Raw genomic sequence first — 21620 nt, 5'->3', positions numbered from 1 at the left:
AGGTTTTGTCCCTCATTTCTATTAGTCCTGAAGCTGCCACTGGCAATTTTCTAGTAATTTTAATTCATAGAATTTAAGAATTAGACAAAGACAGTCTTTTATTATGGTCCTCACCCTCACTGTTACTTTGAGACGTAATCAAAGCGTTCCAAACATGTTTTTTATTAAACTTACGTCACTTTGAGTAGAAATGGCGCATACGTCATTTTGTTTTCATAATGTTATGTTGGTATTTTTTATCATTTCTGAACATATTTTTATGTAATTAGGTCGAGTTTGGTATCTTCTATCGTTCAACTGCAAAAAACACAAATCGGTAATGTTGGCGCATACGTCAGTTTGCCAGATTACGGCAGTGTATCTCAGCACAGAATCATCTGAAGTCAAAAAATCAGAGCAAAATATTTTTAATAGATATTTTTCTGGACCCCAACGTTTTTATTTAACTTAAAAAAAATTTTATGAAATTTTTGTGGCTGTTTGAAGTAAAAAGTACGATTTTTCACGAAAAAATCCGCCATTTTTCACCTGTAAAATCTCCTCAAAGTAAAAAAAAACAAAAAAGGAAAACGTTGGGGTCTGGTATTTCATATGTAGAAAATATGTTCCAAATTTGAAAAGAATCGGATAAGACGTTTTCAAATGACGATGTCCACGGACTTTAAAAATGTGCTTTCGAGAAAAACGCGTTTGAAGTTTCTGCTCTTGCTTTCTTGCAGTATTAGATAGGGGGAGATAAAGGCCTATAACTTCTACAGTTTTGCTTCAATTGACTTGAAAATTTGACACAACATTCTTGAAATGTTTTACAATAAGAAAATAAAAAAATAAAAAAATCGATTTTTTGAAAGTGTTAGACCCTACCCCCCCTTAAGTGGTACTAGCCTTAGTTATGATTTATTTGACATCTCTATGGGTAGTCAAATTTTAGCAGTTTCAATTTCAAATAAAGAAACAAGACATCGAGTAAAAGTTTTTTTTTTGTTTACAACGTTAAGTTTCAGCTGCGTTGTGAAAAAAAGTTTCATCCAAACATATTTGGCCATCTTTTCCAAGTATTTGGCCAAAATAAATAAATATTTTTACATTTGAATAATCGACAAACAACAGTCAACAGTCAATACATTTGCGGCACGTGCCTTCGAATTGTACAACCATTTTGGGGGCTTCCCTTGTATCATACTATGTCAAAACTCGACCTTCTATTATTATTCTACCCCGTTTTTTGACTTAAACTTATATTTTTCTTTTTGATTTTAATTACTGGTAATTTAAATTGCTCTATGTTCAACCTCAAACTGATGTTCAACCTGAAACCTAACAACATTTTTAATCATAGTTGGCCGTCAACCAATTCCCATTTAGTTCAATCTGATCCGATAGTGATTTAACGTTTGGTTTTTTTTCTTCTTTCATGCAATTCTTCTAGGGCCAGCTTCGGGCAACAACGATCCCAAAGTTCACGACGTGGGCGTCGAGAAGGGCACAATCCACACCAAACGCCACAGCGGCGAGGATCCAATCAAATCCGGGTGAGTAAAAATCCTTGTAAATCAACGAAAAAAGAGCACCACACTTCCTTTCAGCGAGGAAATAACATTATTATTTTTTTTTTAATCAATGATTATTTTTTACTGCGGTGCATTTGATACTTGTGATACTTTGCACTCTGAATTGATTATGGTTCGAAGAATTTGAGATGTTTATTAAAAAAAAATGAAACTCGATCCGGAGCTTTGGCCGCAGGAAAAAAAAATTGTGGAATTAAAAAGTGGTAGTATCAACAAAAATCAGTTATTGCGAAAATGTGTATTGATCTACAAGAAAAAAACATGTCAACAAAAAATTTAGATTTTTCGATAACCAACGGAATATATGTACATATGTGCTAGTTTTCGTATCGACTTTGAATGAGACTTCCTTGGAAGGGGGTTAAAAATATGATTAATTTAACTAATTCGTATAAGAAATAACGTTCACCATTCTATAAAATTGCAAAACACTCCTTTCTGTACAACATATGAATGTTTTGAATTCACTTCAAGAGCAAAACAGAAAACATAACATCAATATACTGCAGCATATTTTCCCGCACACACTTCCATTCTGTGTGAAAGGCTTTAAGCCTTTGAGCGCCAAACTAAAGTGATAACAGCACCAACAGCAGTAGCACCGCATGTTGTTAAAACTTCTCGCTGAGCATATCAAAACAAACCCCCCTTGGTGACATTTTAAAATGCTGGCTGGTCGGTCGTCGCTGGTTGAATGGAAACACTTGCTGCTTGCTTTCTGCTATGCTGCTTGGCTTTGCTTCATTGTTGGAAAGTTGTGGATCGACTTGAGGTTTTTTTTTTTCAATGAATGCAAGCTTGGAGAGTCAGTATAGTATAAGATTGTACGACCAAGTTGAATCTTGGGGCAGGAAACCAGAGTTTGAATTCTTTATGGCATGTTGCATCTTTCATAGCTTCCGTTTTTAATTAAAATTTTTTGAAACAACAATTTGGACTTTCCAATTTCGTCAACTTAGAAACTCGACCTTCAATTATTATCCTACAGCTGACAATTTCCTTTAAAGAATTTATAAATTGGCACAAAACCCATTACTAGAGTCGGTTTTATAGAAGAAACAAAAATAAAGTTGATTTTTCAGAGCAAAATATAGGGGAGAGTGGGGTATCGTGGGCCATGGGGAAACGTGGGCCACTTTTAATATCTCAGATGTGTGTTGAGATAAAAATCTCAAACCAACTGTCATCGTCGTCGCTTTGCGTGAGCATATATTCCTATATGTTGTTGACTGAAATACGCATCATATGCTTCTTTTATTTATCAAGCTAAAAAAAGTAAGAAAAATTTACTTTTAAAAACACCCGCTAATTTCATCAATGGGGAACCTAAAGTGCATAACAAAAATATGCTCATACGCTTATGATCTTAGTTTTGTCATGATCTTTCACGCGGAAAAGGAATTTTTGATGAAATATCAGTAAGTCACACAAACGCAACCAATTTGCAAATCATAGCTTGTGGGGAATCGTGGGCCACACATCTTTAACCACCTATATTTTTATGTTTTTAAACACGTTCAGAACTTAAAATACGTTCTTCCTATCTGTAAAGTTTTCTTATGCCAAATGAAGAGCTATTAAAAATATTTTGTCCATCCTATATAAGAAATTTTGCCAAAACGTTCGCGAGCCAGGTTTTGGAATCTATGCGATCATACACAGCTCTCTTTTTTGTTTCATCATCAGAAATTGCTTTAAAATAACGAAATGAATTAGGAAATCACAGTTTTGGGTCAACTCATAAACTTTGCTTGATATTTGGTCAATTTGGATTTGGTGGCCCACAATTCCCCACCATTTTTCAAAATCCAAAAAATATTGCTTTTTTTCAAACAGTCAGAATTTGGGGAAAATAACTTATTAAAAATTAAAAAAAATGCCTTATGATACCTTGAAAATGTAGAAAACCATACCATTTTTTATTTTCATTTTATCTTTGATAATAAAGAAGTTATGGAACGACGAAAAAAAGTGGCCCATGATTCCCCACTCTCCCATACAATTTTCCCATACAAACATAAAAGTTCAAATTTACTCATGTAAACGTTACTAAAAAATTCAGCAAAAAATCATGGTTGAGTTTTGATCCAAAACAAAGCTTTTAGGACCTCCGGGCTAGAGAAATTGAAAAATGACCCCAATTCGACTCAGTCTAATGGGCATACTTCTTATGTGATCTTTCTGATTTGATCTGCATTTGCACAATTAGTTTTCGAAAAAATGTATGGTTCCATTGGCTTTATTAGTTCTTGAGTTATTCAAACATGTTTTTTTTGGAAACCTCTTTCCCCCTGCTTACCTACATTAAAACAAAATAGGTAGGAGTCTGTAAATAGACTGGGAGAGAAAGCGATACCAAAGTAACCAAAAGTCGCATAGTTACTTAATTTAGTACATTGAAAGTTCACATTTAGCTGAATAAAAGGTACTTGACAGAAATGTCCGTTAGTCCGTTTTCCATAAGTTCTTTAATTGGACTTCTGAACGAAAATTGGAAGTATATGTTTGTGCGGTCTAAGCGACTCAAGGTTCTTTTTAAGGGGGGGGGGGGGTAGGGTCTAACAATTTCAAAAAATTGATTTTTTAATTTTTTTATTTTCTTATTGTAAAACATTTCAAGAATGTTGTGTCAAATTTTCAAGTCAATTGAAGCAAAACTGTATAGAAATTACAGGCCTTTATCTCCTCCTATCTAGGGGAGATGAGGGCATAACGAGCACCCGAGGCATAATGAGAACTACGCTTTTCTACGAAAGTGCGTATTTTCTTAAATAAATTTTCATGAGGATTTGTCTCGTACTTCCTATAGTATTAATTTTTCACAAAAAAAGGAATCTCCTTATCATCTTTACAGAGATATTTAAAAAAAACTAGCTTGGTTCTAAAGTTACGAAAATATTATAATTTTTGAGCACCTCGAAATAAGCTCTTATGATCTTAAAATAACCTTGATCAATAATGTACGCACTGCAACATGATGTACACATTGTTTCTCAAATTTTACCATCATAAAATTTTTGATTTTTCACTTTTATCAATTTTAAAACACGTTTTTACTTGAATTTGTTGACTAGGGGCATATAGAGCACCATATTATCGAGGCATAATGAGCATTTTCTGCCGTAGAATCTAGCCACGAATTAAAATTGATTTATAGCGCCACACCTTGACTAGTTTTCATCCGACAATTTAGCCTATTGGTAAGGTGTCGGAGAGGTAATCAAAAGACTAGAGTTAGATTTCTGTTCGAGGTGATTTTTTTTCCATTCACAATTCATGATCGATTTTTTTATTGTTACATTATACGGCTAGTAGCATCATCCTCCGAACAAAGCACTTAATGTCTGAGCGTGCGTGAATTGTTTGCATTCTACAAACAGACCTAGATTATTTTGTTATTGCTTTGTTCGATGAATCTACGACTCACCTGACTTCATCGAATTGAATTCGCTGCTAGATTCCCCGGCAAAAACGCACATCTTGCTCTGATTAATGGTGCTCATACTGCCTCAGGGGGGGTTCTCATTATGCCTCCACAGTGGCCGGTTTTCAGCTTTTGACAAAATTTTTTAAAATGCATTTTTTAACGTTTTCATCTAGTTTTTCACGTTTCAGCCCGTTAGGGAATAGGCTTTTCAAGTGTCTGAACACGAAACAATAATGTAACCTCCATATTATAGCTATTTTCTATGGTTAAATAACCGTTTTCCTCAAGGTGGCCATTATGCCCCCATCTCCCCTAATACTGCAAGAAAGCAAGAGCAGAAACTTCAAACGCGTTTTTCTCGAAAGCACATTTTTAAAGTCCGTGGACATCGTCATTTGAAAACTACTTATCCGATTCTTTTCAAATTTGGAACATATTTTCTACATATAAAATACCAGACCCCAACGTTTTTCTTTTTTATTTTTTTTACTTTGGGGAGATTTACAGATAAAAAATGGCGAATTATTTCGTGAAAAATCGTAGTTTTTACTTCAAACAGCCACAAAAATTTCATAAATTTTTTTTTAAGTTAAATAAAAACGTTGGGGTCCAGAAAAACATCTATTAAAAATATTTTGCTCTGATTTTTTGAATTTAGATGATTCTGTGCTGAGATACAGTGTCCACCGCAAATCCTGTTTTCTAAAAGGCATCCTCGAAAGTGCTCCGTCACCGGCTCATTTTTCAATATTTTTCTACAAAAAAAATACTAAATGTTCTTTTAACAATGCTTTGTATAGAGCAAAAAAAATTAATACATTTGTTTGAACGATAGCTCTAGAAAAAAAATCGTGAAAATGGTGTTTTTTTATACCCGTTAGACCCTACCCCCCCCCTTAATGACTTTCAACGATCTTTTCAATTTTTCAAGTATAAGTAAAATGGTCAAATTACCGACAACAAAATTGATGTACATATTCATGTTTTTATGGAATCAAGCGGCCCGCAGACAAGATACAAACTGCAAAGAAAATAAAACTAAAATGGGACTAGACCCGCTTTCGTCTTTTTTTTTAATGCATACCTACTGTAGTGTAACATCTATTGTTAGTGAATTCATCCATTTGTGTGTTGTTCTTTTTAATTTGTTTGATTTTATGCTAACGCAGATTACATTCAATTCAACACATCCTACCGATGAACAGAGTTAAGTAAACATTTTGAATCGGCAAAAACAAAAGCCCTCAATCGGGTTTGTGCTAACCGATTATGAAAATCATTTCGGCAAAATAGGTCTCAAATTTCATCGTGATATACCAAAATAAAGGCTTGCCGCCATAGCTCTACCCATTTCAAACCTTTGTTCTGTTCTCTGTGTCTATGGATAATCAAATTAATGCTTATCGTTACTGACGAGCAAACGAGCGAGCGAGCGGCGACGACGAGATGTCAAATTTTTGTACCGACACATTTCGCTCTATGCTTGTTGTTTTTACTAGAAACGTGAAAGCTACCCTTTTGCTGCTTGTAAACAGTTCTTCGCATACTGAAATTGCTTGCTAACGACGAAAGATTACACCGCATTATCATCATCATCGGCATGGACGTGTTATCAGAAGCATATTGCGCTATCCTTTTCTATACACAGACATTATGATATGAGAAAGCTGTGATGTTTCTAGTGGAGGGTAGCGGACTTTTTTTTTTTGGACCGGGTACATAATTTGAACAACCTTGCAACTTTTTTCCAATATTTCTCTCATAAATCAAGTTAATCATGAAACATTCGGACAAATACAGTTAATTCCTTACTATGATACTTGTCATGCTTAACATTCTATATCAGTGGTTTTCAAAGTGGTCCCTACCGCCCCATGGGGGGAGATAAGAGTTTCCTGGGGAGCGGCTTTTATTTGTCTGTTACGTTACACAGTCCAGCATTACACATCGAAACAACAAAACTCAGCCCACAGTGGCTATTATTTGTCTGTTACATTACACAACACAGCATTACACATCGTAACAACAAAACTCAGCCCACAGTGGCTATTATTTGTCTGTTACATTACACAACACAGCATTACACATCGTATCCACAAAACTCAGCCCACAGTGGCTATTATTTGTTTGTTACATTACACAACACAGCATAACACATCATAACAACAAAACTCAGCCCACAGTTGCTTTTATTTGTCTGTTGCATTACATAGTCCAGCATAACACATCGTAACAACAAAACTCAGCCAAAAGTGGGTATTATTTGTCTGTTACAATACACATCGTAACATCAAAATTCAGCCCACAGTGAGTATTACTTGTTTGTTACATTACACAATACAGCATTACACATCGAAACAACAAAACTCAGCCCACTGTAGCTATTATTTGTCTGTTACATTACACAGTCCAGCATTACACATCGTAACAACAAAACTCAGCCCACAGTGGCTATTATTTGTCTGTTACATTACACATCGTAACAACAAAACTCAGCCAAAAGTGGCTATTATTTGTCTGTTACATTACATAACACAGTAATCACAGAATCAATACTATACATCAATACTGACATATTGACACTTTACACAATGAATATAGTAAAACCCCTTTGCTCGTAAATTACGAGTATTACGAGTATTACGAGTCGTAATACAGCTCCCTGGCCTTTTTACCTATCAGGGAGCAACCAGTATTCAATTGAGTGCCTCTGGTGTATTACGGTCTCGCCCAACTCCTTCCCAAGTCATATACCTAGCCTTCCCCCGCGGTAAGAAGTTTTAGCCTCAGAAGGGCTCTGAGATTTTCCACAAGCTGCCACATAAAAAAAAATCTGTATTGAACGATCAAACCACACGTTTAAGATTTTTGTGCACCATCATCTCTGGTCATTGACCCTAAATATAGCGCCTGTACTCGCTCTTGGAAATAAATTTGGAATATAAACATTTCCAATCAGCGTTTTGTATTTCAAAGATTTTTTCTAAAGGGGCGTTTTGAGCTTAAAAATTTAGCAAAAGGGGACGGCGACAGGAAACAGTTTAAAAACCACTGTTTAATATGGATATGCTCATAAGGGATGGAAAATTGAAAATAAAGTTTCGTTGGGCTTTCCATAAAAAAAAGTAATGATGCAGAGTAAAAGATTTTAAGAATTCATTGAGGGTCCCCCAAGCATTGTTTTTAATATGCATACACCCGAATAAAGTTACAAGGTGCCAAACTTCCAATAAGTCGTATTTACACTCAAGAGTCGTATTTACACGATCGCACCATTTATCAAAATGGATCCACGAAGTTATAGTTACCTCACCCTACTAACATAACCCTTTTCTTGGTTATCTAATATATAAAAATGGAGGCGTTTTCTTTGTTACAACATCACGTATGAATGGTCGGTCGTAATGAAGTGTAATTTCTTGGTATCCGAGGGTTTTTCGGGTCAGAGATGGTTTGTATAATAGTTTCAAGAATCTCACTTTTTATGGAAGAGGAGTCCCCATATAAAATTATCTCTTTTCCACATCTAATATATAAAAATGGAGGCGTTTTCTTTGTAACAATATCACGTATGAATGGTCGGTCGTAATGAAGTGAAATTTGGTATCCGAGGGTTTTTCGGGTCAGAGATGGTTTGTATAATAGTTTCAAGAATCTCACTTTTTATGGAAGGGGAACTTCAAAATAAAATCATCTAGAAACGGGACAAAACTCGAAAAACTTGAAGACGATTTTCATGAAAACAGATTCACGAGCACGAAAAGTTATAGAACTGTGAACATTTTCCAACGATTTATTAGGTAACTGGTAAAACGAAGTTTACCGGGTCAGCTAGTCTATTATATGTATATTCGCAGACGTATAGACAGTTTCTATAGTTGGTGATATAGACTTGCATTTATTTCTAAATTTTTCAAAAATAGGCTTTGGAATATATAGGGCAAAAGGTTGTTGATTGAATCTTAAAAGTATCTCACTAACATTCCTTCATATTTCCCCCATTGACTATTAGGACGTGGCCGGCGCCGTTATTGATATTTTCCAAAGGAATAGCATGAGTTTTGTAACGTTTTATTTCACGAAATAGCAAAGTCACTTTCCAAATCGGTCCAAAATAGGTTCGTTACCCTAGCTACTGGTCTATTGTATTTGTATGTCTATCGTCCCACGAAGTAATTTGTAATGATTGTACAAAATGCATCACCTTTTAATGGTTTTACAAACCCGATTGTTTGTTGTAAACGTCAAAAGTACACAATGAATCAAACAAAGGCTTAATCAATTGTTTCATTGATAGTCAACTCACTTTACTGATACATTAGACTGAGAGTTATTTCAATAAATAAAAAAATGTTGTAAGAGAAAAAAATCAAACTTTTTTTCAAGGTTTCGATGGAATTAAGTCAAATGTTATTTATCAAAATGTATGCAACATATAACCAATCATCCCCACGCATGAAAGCAAAATCGGTACAGCAAGTTATTTAACGATTTGATAAGTAGCGAGCTCAACCAGCGTAACGAAATAAGATAAATGAATACATTCCATTTGCCCTCGCTCATCAATTATGGAATTCCGATGGAAAAGTTTCGAAGCCGACAATAATCTGAAATCAATATTCCTATCAATCTTATCAAACTTCATCCCGATCAAAGTCTGTACCAACGTAGATATATGAAAGAGGCACGGAAAAGCTGCACACCCGCACACGAGCCACATCCCCGGGCAACTCGAAATCAACAGATTACACATAGACCCGACAAAAAATCAGTAAGTCTGGCTGGAAACTGTAACCTACCGACCGAAAACCCTCAGCCGAGTTGGCGAAGAGAGAAAGACGAAAAATTTAGGCAAGCATCATTAAATAAATGATTTTGCCAAATACTTTTTTCGTAGTTGCTTTGGTGACAGCACGTTCCTGTGAATTCGGCTTTCAAATCAAATTTACACCGACAGACATCCTCTTAATTGGGTTTCACATTTCGTCGAATTTTCTCCGACTTTATCGAACGAAACGAAATGAAATACGGAATTGTGTGAGAGCGACCTGGAAGGAATGAAACATGTCTGACTCGAGGACTGATGAGAGGAAAGCTAATGTAGAGCTACCCTTTTACGATGTTTAAGGGTGCTTCATTATTATAAGCCGATTTTGCAGTTTATCACATTCCGATACTGTCGAAGTTTAGAAAAAGTTTCAATGGAAATTGGGAAATGTTCGTTTCAGTTCAACTCTGCGGAATAGGCCTTTTCCCCGGATTTTTGTTCACAGAGAGATCTGGCGTGACCGCCAGATGTTTCGCAAACGCAAATCGGGCCTTTCTAATTCGGGTTTCGATGTAATTCTTGGTACCACCATCAGACGTTATCTGACTATCAAGATACTGGAAGCACTCCACTTTCTCAACAGCTATCACAAATTTGGGAGGATTTTCTGTGTTGATTTCCATCGACTTGGTCATTCCGGCATTGATTTTGAGACATGCAGCCTTGGAGCTTCCGGTGAGGTCGTCCAGTTTTCTCTGCGTATCCGGTTGTTTTTGGGACAGAAAAATATTTATATTAAGCTATTAAGCATTGAATCGACTAACGCTATGTTGGTTATGGTTCTAATTATATTTATTGAAAAATGTTTTTCGCGAAATATTTTTAATTTTATTTTTTTCCCATAAAAATAAATATTACACTAAAATTTCCTTGTTCTACAGATTTGACGAGGTGCATTTATTTTAAGATGGCGCCAGATAGTGAAATTCGACTTCTACTCGTTTAGCCTTTCACCCAATACTCATATTGTAGGGGTTTCATGCGATTTTAAGTCATTTACAACATATTAAAGTTAAGCGTAAGCTGCCATTTTGGATTTTAAGATGGCGTCAGACAAAAAAAATCCGACTTCAACTCATGGTTTCATTTCACCCGAAATTCACAACATTATTTATTCCATTTAAAAGGTCTTTCCTCATTTACTTAATAATGAATTTTCATAAAACTGTTATAAAATTAATTAGCCATGTATATGACCATAATAAAGCTATTAAGCATTGAATTGACTAACGCCATGTTGGTTGAAAAATTGAAGTGCACAAAATGACGCCATGTTGATGGATTCACTATGTCAATTTTGACACGATTGATGTTTTATAAAAGCTTTATAAAAGCTTTGGTGGCCAAAATTTGATGCAGCATAATAATTTTACAGAAGATTAAAAAAGTTGTCACGATGACGTTTCTCGAACAGGGTCAAATAGCCAGATTTTAGCTTTAATTGATTTCTGGTGCTTCTGGTGCTCTGGAATGCTTTTTGAGAAAATTAATGCTATAGCTCTAACGAAGTTGTGCTGACCATAATGAAGCTAAAATATTTACTTAGGAGATAATCGGATAATGGTAACTGTACTGTGATCTGAAAGCGTCGGCAGAAAGTAATTTTTATTCTTTACAATAGAGCAAAATCAAAGTGTAAGCAAAAGTTCTTTTTCCGAAAAAAATCATACACTTTTGAATCTTAATTTTTCAAAAACTTAGTTAAAATTTATCACAAAATAAACGTTGTATAGTTTAGTTAAAATAATTTACATGCAACCATAAACATTTGAATTCACTAAAAGGACAATCCAACGTAAATGGGGACCAGACATTTTTTGTTATCTTTGAGTTGTAAACCTTTTGTTACCTTCAGCTTATGTTATTGTGAAATAGAACTTTTTGTAGAAAAATTCTCCGAAAACGTCTTGATTCAATTCCTGGAAATGGCTGATAAAGATACGTCCTTTTATTTTGTCTCGACTCGACCCGTCTTTTCGATGACAAAGATTGACGTTTTTTTCGAATAAAACAAATACAGATACACGTAAAAAGCACACAGGAAAATCAATCGACTCATGAGAAAGAAAATTTCCTGGAACGATGGGTACTCTTATCAACTGACTGACTAGATAGATGAAATTTTATTCTGCCACCACCATCGGCGGATCTTTGCCTGCACGCAATGTATCCGTATATAGAGCAACTTTTAAATTGGTTGTAAAAGTCAATATTCCATTCAAATTTAAATTTATTTCATGATGCTCGTTACGTTAGGGAGGTCTAATAAAAGCGAACGATGATTCCACTGTCACATAAGCAGTATTCAGAGCCATGGCTGAGGTTTATTGTTCCGGTTCGAATTGTAACGGCATTATTGTGTTGCTTAAGCCTCAAAGCAGCTTCAATCCTTTTCTGTTACGAATGTTTTAAAGTATGGAAATAATTTTTATTTTATTTAAAACAACGAAAATTTAAATAGAATCCAGCACATGAAAATAAATGTATTGTAGGATTCGTGTTTAATCATCTCTCGATTTAAATGTTCTTTTTTTCATTTGTTAGAAATTAGAAACTGCCCTACCTTCCCTGAAGAGCATAAAACTCAATGCCGCCATGCCGGAGGAATGCGAAACGTTCCAGCTAGTTTTCCCCAAAAGCTTCACCCCAAAAGTTTCCAAACCGAATTTGGAATTTATTTCATGCCCGATGCCCTCCATCGATACACTCGTGCCCGTTGGGATTTTTGGTGAAAACGGAAAACAAAAACAAACAAACATGTCTCAAGTGTTTGTGAGTGATTTAACCGTAAGGCCCCAAGGCTTTTCGAGAACAAGAAATTTTCTTAGAGTTTTTGAGTTTTTTTTTTTGCAGTCTCTCTCTATTTCTGCTCGAAGCCCAAAGTTAATGGACCCAACTTTTGGGAAGCTAAACGAATCGGAACTTTAGGTGTAGCGGTCTTCAGGAAAATTGTAGCTAAAACAAAAACACATTGAAAGTGGCATCTGAATTTGGTATGGTTCATTCAATCTTTGAGAGTTTCGATGTATTGTAAATCGACCAAATACGGTCTGCCAAACAAACAATCAGAAGAAACGTTTCAATTGGATAGTTCTACAGGAATTGTGAAATTGGCTCATTTCAATCAATGTTATGCAGAAAGTGGATGGTGGCATTCGAAATCGGTTTTTGAGCCAAATTCCAATCGTTTTTTTTTTTATTAGTCAAACTAGGTCTCTGGAGCCACTACCTCTTTGATTGTCAGCAGTTGACAAACGCATTTTCAAGCTAATTTGGAATCAATTTGTTGGGGAACATTTTTAAAATAAATCTATATACCTATATAAAAAGCAATTTCTGTATGTTTGTTTGTTTGTTTGTTTGTTTGTTTGTCCTCTATATACTCAGCCGTCTTAAGAGCTAGAGGTCTGAAATTTGGCATGGATGCTCATTAGGACCAGGAAAGATGAAAAATGTTTTCAGATGACCCCTTCTGAAGGGGGTCGTCCATACAAGACAAATATTATTTTCGAGATATTGACGTTACTTTTCGTCGGATCGTGTTAAAAATTTGCACATGAGTGTTTTGAAAGACGAGCAATCGATTTCAGGTGTAAAATTTTGTATGATTGGTCATCCAAAGAGGTCGTCCATAATAACTGTTAGCAGTTTTTGCGATATTGACGTTATTATACATCGTATTCAGATGAAAATTGGTACACGATAGTTTTAAGTGACGTGCAATTGATTTGAGGAATCAAATTCAGTGTAAGGGGCCGGCAAAAGGGGTCGTCCATATTAACTTTCCAATATATTAGTGATATTGACGTTTTTATACACCGGATTGAGATGAAAATTTGCACATAGGAGTTATTAGGGACAAACAATTGATTTAACTTATCCAAATTAAAGGCAGGGGTCGGTCGAAGGGGTCGTCCATATTAACTATTCACTGTTAATGCCATATTGTCGTTATTATACAACGGATTCAGATGAAAATTGGTACACGAAAGTTTTGAGGAACGAGCAATCGATTTCAGGTATTGAATTCAGTGTAAGGGGCTGGCAAAGGAGGTCGTCCATATTAACCTCTGAATATTTTCGCAATATCGTCGTTCTTATACATCGGATTGGGATGAAAATTTGCACACGGTAGTTTTCAGGGACGGGCAATCGATTTCAGATGTCAAATGTTTTGTCAGGGGTCGACGAAAAGGTCGTCCATATTAATTATTTTTTCACTGCTTTTAGCAATTCTGACGTTATCATGCAATGGATTGCTTTGAAAATTTACACACGAGAGTTTTGAGGGAAGGGCAATCGATTTCAGTTATCAAAGATTGTATAAAAGCCCACCGAAAGGGGTTTAACTATTTGGCAATAATTGCGTTGTTATGCAACGATCGAGCCGAAATTTATACACAGGGGTTGGGACGGTCAATTGATTCCTGATTTAAATATTTGTATCAAACATCAAAGAAGGAGGTCATCCATGTTAACTGTTTAATTTGTTTTTGCAAAAACTGCTTAATTTGTTTTTGATATAATTACGTGAGTTTGTATCGCATCGAGATGAAAGTTAATAGACAAGATTTTTTTGGCAGTTGCATAACAATGCATTCGGAAATGCATCTGGAAAATGCTTGGAAATTGTGATTCATACAAACTGTTCATGACATGTTCCAAGTTGAAAGCAAAACGGAGTTCGTATGGGATCAGATAGTAAGATATAAAATTGAGAATCATAACTCAAACAGAATCATAACTGCAAATTTCTTCCAAACCTTGTTAATAGGGAGCAGAAAGGTGTTTATGATGGACTGAGATTAAAACATTTGTAAGAATTTGCAAATCTAAAGAAACAACAGTGATTTTCCAAAAACTACTTTTTGCAAAAAAAATAAAAGAAATAACAAATTTGATTTTTGCGCGTACTTTGTTTGATAAACATACATTAAAATATCGTTGTAAATATATCACGGGCTAATTTCTTTTAATCTTTTAATATTTTTTATCAGTCTATTAAGGCTGGAACAAATATCAATTTCTTCTTTTGTCCCCTTCCCCCCCCCCCCCCTCCCCCTTCGAAATTTCCAAAATCCCGAAGGGGGAATAAATAAAGTTTGAAGTATTTTAAGTAAGTTTCAAAGAAAAATTCAACTATCCGAAAGATTACAAGACCAAGAACCAAATTTTGGAAGATGGAAGTTTATTCACATTTTGTATTCTTGATTTTAATGAATTTTTCGATAAAAAAGTACTTGATTCATAGGTTTCATGCAATAATATAGTATGGAATTTGGTTCCATAAAAGCTTTCGTGCAATTTATTCCAATTTTTTGGTTTTGTCATTATTTTTTATTGTCCCCCCCCCCCCCCCCCCCTCGCGATGTTCCAACTCCGAGTGACAAAAGAAGGATTTGAAATTTGTTCCGGCCTAATGAAAAATATCCAAGCGTTTCCGAGATATTTGAATTTCGATCAGTGTTATTTTAAAGGGTTAAGAAATGCAGATTTTTTTTTTTCATTTTGTTATAGATAATATGGATTTATTTTAAGACACTCGACTCTTCAATCCCTTAATGTTTCTTCAGGAACTGTAGTTTGACTAGAAATTAAATTGACAATTGCAAATCAAGAACTTATTGAATTCATTGAAAAATTCTAAAGAACTGAAGATAGCATACAGAAGGCTTTGATAACTCTTTTGCCTTTTTCAATTCTCATTTACACGGTTTTCTTTCATTTATCATTTTTCAGGTCTCATTTTGCAATCTTCAATCCTCTAATTGATAAATGAATATTTTTAATCGAAAACCAAAAACATAATGTTAAAAGAGTAATTGAGAAATAAAAAAATCATCTTTAATTTGTTGAGGTAGTAAAACATGAAATGAAATGCGATGTAGCGTTATAATTAAGTATTTGTGGTTGTTTAATTTTAAGCGTGTAGTTATTGGGTTCATTCGAGTCAAAACTTGAGTGTTTAGAATTAAGCGTGTTAAACGTCAGACACACACGTGGAGAAACGTAAACAAAAACGACGAATATATAAAAACAGCAGAAAAGGACACGGATGCCGGATTTCGTGAAAAAGGTTGTGCAACAAGAAACCACATCGAATTGCTACTTCTATAAGTCAGATCAAGAAATTTCTCGGTCCGGAAGAGGAAGTATGCCGGTGTCAGTGTACACACTGTGATAACGAGTCCGAAGACAACTGCAGAGCGACAACTGCCAAGTATGAAAACAAATTTGGACAAATTCAACGGCCCCTGGGGGGTCGTTGTTGCAGAGCCGAGTGTCGTTGTTCGGGAGCTCAACGCACTATGGGGCCCAGCTTGTTTGGCCAAGCCGCAACAGAACTAGCCAAAAGCAGACAGCGGAGGTGCTCCGGGCAGTGATGCGGGCCCGTGGAGCAATGCAACCAGGCAGGGTTGCCAGAAAATCCGCGATATTCAGCTGTGATATTCCTGTTCCGAACCAACTGTGATATGGATGTTGTTCGTCTTGTTTGTCAGTTTGTACACTAATGTAGGAAATACGGGCCCGTAAGTAGGATAAATAATGTAAGCTAGCCTAGGTTTTGAATATGTCCTATTAGTGAAATTTTATGTAAGTAAATTGTGATAATGCTACAAGTTTTGGGTTTTGAGTGTTTGTGTTTTGGGTCAGTGTTCCGAAAATCACTCAATTCTCATGAGAGACACTGAAACGTTTTCAACAGCGAAAGCAAAACCTAAATTGTCGGTTGGTTTATCTCCCAGCGGGGCAAAGATTGTGTTCGACAGCGCTGCACCGAGAATGAAAGAAATTAAATTTGAAAGAGAGACGCTCCTTCTCCGGTTGGAATTCTCAACTGAGTGAGGAGCTACCTGATTTTCAGTTTCTTCTTTCAGTCAATAACTTTTCTTGCTCAATCACTCACTCACTCGTTTACTGATCGATGATCGATTTCTGTCTGCCTGATACATCTTTCTTTGTTGTTGCTGTTGTTGGTTAAAACCAAAATAGCCATTCAAACACGCATGCAGTATGTATATACACATGTATCTGCCGCTTTGGCAGAAAGTACGCAGGCAGTATGCACCGATGCAAGGCCGCATTGACTGAGTTTGAGTGAGTGAATGATTGGATTTTCGAATTGGATCTTGTATCAGTAAGTGTCTCAATCACTTCTGATACACCAGGTAGTGAGTTTGAGAGATCGACTTAGATGCGAATGCGCTCTCGCTTTTGAATCTTGTTTACATTGACCTCGCATTGCCGCTATGCCGACTCTCTAGGGAACTACAGGCAGCAGCATTCGGCTTTGAATTTTTCCAACAAGAAACCTATCATGAGCGTTTCTTCCGAGTGATTTTCGGAACACTGTTTTGGGTTATAGTTAGCCGTGCAGCACACACTGAGAGTCAGTGGTGCTCAACTTGTTTCAGCGATTTGAAACGTTAACAAAAAAAAAAAAAAAAAATGGCAATAGGCACTTCTCAATTCTCACATATCGATAGCTAATTCTTGATTCTCAATTGTGATTTTCTAATTCTCTATAAACAATTTTCAATTCTCATTTCTCAATTCTTCTTTTAGTTTGTAATGCTAAGTTTTTGATTTCTGTTCATTTTCCAGTAATTACGTCGCTTTGACATATCACGGCGGTAAAGAACTGTGAAATTTAGAACAAAGTGTTTATAAATGAAATTAAAGGATTGAGAAGGGTGAGATAGAGAGTTGAGAAAGGAGAAAGATAAAGGAGAAATGAGAAACAAAAACTTAGGAACGATAAATCAGATGTGAGAAATGAGTAATGAGACATAAATAATATATGAGAAAAGAGAATTGACAAATTTAAAAAAATGAGAAATATTTTTTATTCATATTTTGACAGATTGTTCAAAAAAACTTATTTGAAAATTATAATACAGTGTCGGACAAACTTTTAAGACCACTTCTCACCAAAATCTAATCAAGTTCCAATAGGGTTGAAAAATCTATGTTAAATGTAACAAGTTTGAATTTTACGTTTTCTATAAATATATAAACAAAATATATCATTATTAAATGTGATGTCAGGAAAGAAACATTAAACCTAGTATCAGGGCCGTCGGAAGAACTGACTCATGGGGGGGAGTTTTGGTGACTGATTTTTACCTATGATTTTTTGTCCAACAATGCACGAATACAAAAAATAATTAAAACAAGTTACGTTTGTAACTATATGAGTATTCATTTATAAGTTCTTGTACATTAAAAGTTTTCGTATTATATCGTGACTTAAGAAAATTAGTCCTAAACCATAAAGGTGAACTAATTACGTTATCGTCGATGGTTATAATCTTTGAATTTGTTAAAAAGTCTGATAGATCAATCTTTGATTCCAGTACAAACTATGTTTTTTTAAGAGAGCCTTTCATTTCTTAGAAAAAATCTATACTCAAATCAAACATGCCAAATCTGATGATTTTAGTTTTAAAGGCTTTGAAAAAACTACAATATTAACATATTGCGGAGCAAATACGACAAATCTCTTTGTTCGCTTGCCGTTAGTATGCTCCATTAAAAAGCACAATTCGAATGTTATGAATCTAATAATGAAACCTCATTCTAAAAATGTTAACACAAATGATTTTTCAAATATATTAAATAAGCAGAATATTGTCAATTGGTTTCTGAAATATAAAATGCAGAATTTTGGTGTCTGACGGCTTAGATTTTCTCGGGTCCTTAATGTGTTCATAATGTTAAACAATACATCGGAAAATATGGAATTTTGTGCAGATTTTTTTAGGAGAAGATAAGGTCCATGTTTCTTTAACAGCAAATATTTTTAATGAAGAATCAATTCCATAATGATAATCCTTGGTTTTTTTTAAATAAAATTTGGGTTTTTTGCATAAAACAAAACTTAGAAAATTAAATAAAATTTTTCTTTTCATTTGTGATTTTCAGCTAAATTGTGTGTTAAACTAATTTTTATTAAAAATTTGTAATCTGAAAATTGGACTAACAAGAAATCTCAAGTTCGTGATTTCTTCAATTCATCACAATTTATTTACAAGCTAAATCTTTTTCTGAATTTTGAATCTGCATTCTGAATCTGAGTTCTGAACCTGAATCCAAAAATAAAGCTTTGAATTTGTTTCCGAATTTCTATACGATTTCTGAAATATTTAAAAAAAAATACGATTTCCAAATCTTAGTTCCAGATCAGAATTTCATGAGCTAAATTTCGTTCATGAATCTATTATTTAAATTGTGTTGTTCAGGTTTAATCTTAATTCACTATTTATTATTTTTTTTTAATCTGTATTAAACTTTACCATCCTTGTGGCATTCGTGTCTTAGTTAAAATTGAATTTCAAATGATGAATCTGAATCTGAGTTTTCAATTTTGAATTGCCATTTCGAAACTTTAAGTTTTGAAATTTTGTGTAAAAATGAAGTTTAGGAACTTCGAATTTGAATATATAATTTTGTTTTTCATTTTTGGAAAACTATTATCAAACTATTTAAAATGCAAATGATCTCGAAAAACATGATTCAAATTTGATATGAAATACAAAACCAAATTTGAGCCAGGATTTTGAAGCAGTCTTACATTTCTATTTTCTTATGATTGTTCGAACTGAAATTCAAGAATCCTGAACTGGATAAAGAATCCGAAATACGAAAAAAGAAATACAATTTTGGTTATGGGAATTATGGAATCAGATCCTCCGAAATAGGTTTAATTCATTTAAACATTTAATATTCAGACCTTAATTTCTATGAACAAGTGAGAAAATTTTGAAAAGTGAAGCAGAATTTTGAACTTGGGATGGGTTTTTAAGGTTAGGTTGTGGCATTAGTTGTTAGTCTAGATTGTTACTCTTACTCTATTATCATAATTTGATTCTGAATTTAAAAATTTGGATTGTAGAGTAAAATACCTCGCTTGCTTTTTTGGATCCTCATAGCATCCCCTCTCACAGTTCGTTAATAATAAAAAATGAACACTTAGGGAATACGGGGTGGTCGCCTAGAATGGGTCATGATGGTTTTCACATCATTATTTTTTTTTTTTAAGAATATATAAATATATATTGAAATGAACCTATGTGCTCAATGAGAATATTAAAAATTGCAGGAAGTACTTTCGAAAAGACTAAAATTACTATCAAATAGTTGTACCTACTAGAACATCAATTTTAGCTTATTTATGTGACTGAAACTTACTGAGAAAGCTCAAATGATAAATTATAGGGTGATTTGCCAATCGTTGTCCCCTTACCCATTATTGCACAGCATGACTTGAATTGTCAATATTCTAGCTGTTTTTCAACTTTTCCTCAAAAATAATACTGAATCATGTAATTCGGAATGTTTTCTGATGAAATGAGGCTTTTGTGATAATTTCTGCTGGTAAGTGTGTATCTTACGATAGTTTTAATTTTTCTTGTTTTTTTCGCGCGATTTTTGTGCTAATTGTTAACAAAAATCTTAACATTCCTTCCACGGCAAATAAGGTTTTACGTCAGAATAAAACATTTTTCGTACCAGTTTTCTATACGAAACGTTTGTTAGACAATTTTAACACCATGATTTTGAGAAAAAATTATGATCCATACTTAACCAGAAAATATGTTGGATCGTGCAACAATTGGTCCGCTCAATCTCCTCCTGCTCCATTGTTGTACATTATTCCGCTGCAAAATTTGTTTGGAAATTTCAAATTTATAAATTCGTATACCTCCAATAACTTTTTTTGGTTGTTTTTACAGCTTAAAATAGCAATAAAAATTTTGTGAGCGATTGATTAAGTCCTGAATTATATCAACGTGTTTTGAATTAGTAAAGAAAAAATCTAAATATTCATTCAAAAACCATCAGAGATGTACTGAAAGTTCAAAAGCATAATTTTGTATTTCTTAAATATTTCTTGGTTCTTGCAATACATTGCATGTGAACAAAAACTAAACCTAACACGAACCTTAGAAATGATATTCGTTGTCATACAAAAAATTCAAAAAAGGTAAATATTTTCTAATTTTAGTGTTTTGACAGCTAATTTGAAAGCTGGTTAACCGGATGAAATTTAAAATCGCATTATACAGCTTTGCAAAGCGAATAAGTGTGATGATTTAAAACTTTCGCAAAAACATGTCATGAAATTATTGAAAGCTTCAGTAAGCAAATCCTGCAATTTTACAATACTTTTCAATGGATTACGATTTTGTATTTCGAAATGGTTATAACTTTTATCATGAAATACTTTGCTTCTTCTCATGATGGCTAACAATTATTCTTAAGAATATACAAAATCAATAATTCAAAACAAAATCTATTTCAAACTTATTTGAATTTATTGTATATGCAAAATGTTCTTCTTGCATACAAATTGTCTTACAAAATTGAACACGTTCATTGACTACATGCAGCTAAAACAACTCGAATTGTTTATTGATATGACAAATTTTTCTGAATAAGTGGATATTTACGTTTAACTAGTAATTTTAGTAAATTCTGTGCTTTAATTATTTTCCACTCATAATTTTCACATTTTTTTCACTCAATGTTGATTTTTAACACTGAATTCAATAATTCAAAGACACTTTATATATCCATAAATTTATTTTATCTACCGTCAAATCTAAACATGAAGTTTTGAAATTATTATACTCGTTGAAAAAACTTATGTTTGTACGAAAGTCGGGCAATTTGCATTGTCTGAAAAGTGTCAAAGTCAACTCAACTGCATTGGTTTTGAGAGACTACTTTTTAATCAGATTTATTTTGAAATCTTTTATCCCGACTATTTACTCAACATTTTATGCAAAGA

General features: G+C 34.1%; 1 protein-coding gene across 8 annotated transcripts in view; it reads left to right on the top strand.

Moving 5' to 3' along the window:
• The window catches only part of LOC129756171 (protein furry), a 347173-nt gene that overhangs the window by 221582 nt on the left and 103971 nt on the right, over positions 1-21620 (top strand). For all 8 annotated transcript variants that reach the window (XM_055752972.1, XM_055752970.1, XM_055752968.1 and 5 more), the window contains one exon: positions 1430-1532. In XM_055752972.1, coding sequence (XP_055608947.1) covers positions 1430-1532 — 103 coding nt within the window. The remainder of the gene's footprint in view (positions 1-1429; positions 1533-21620) is intronic.

The sequence above is a fragment of the Uranotaenia lowii genome, chromosome 3 (genome assembly GCF_029784155.1).
Source record: "Uranotaenia lowii strain MFRU-FL chromosome 3, ASM2978415v1, whole genome shotgun sequence".
In the NCBI taxonomy this organism is placed as follows: domain Eukaryota; kingdom Metazoa; phylum Arthropoda; class Insecta; order Diptera; family Culicidae; genus Uranotaenia; species Uranotaenia lowii.
This window is presented reverse-complemented; position numbering and strand designations above follow the sequence as displayed.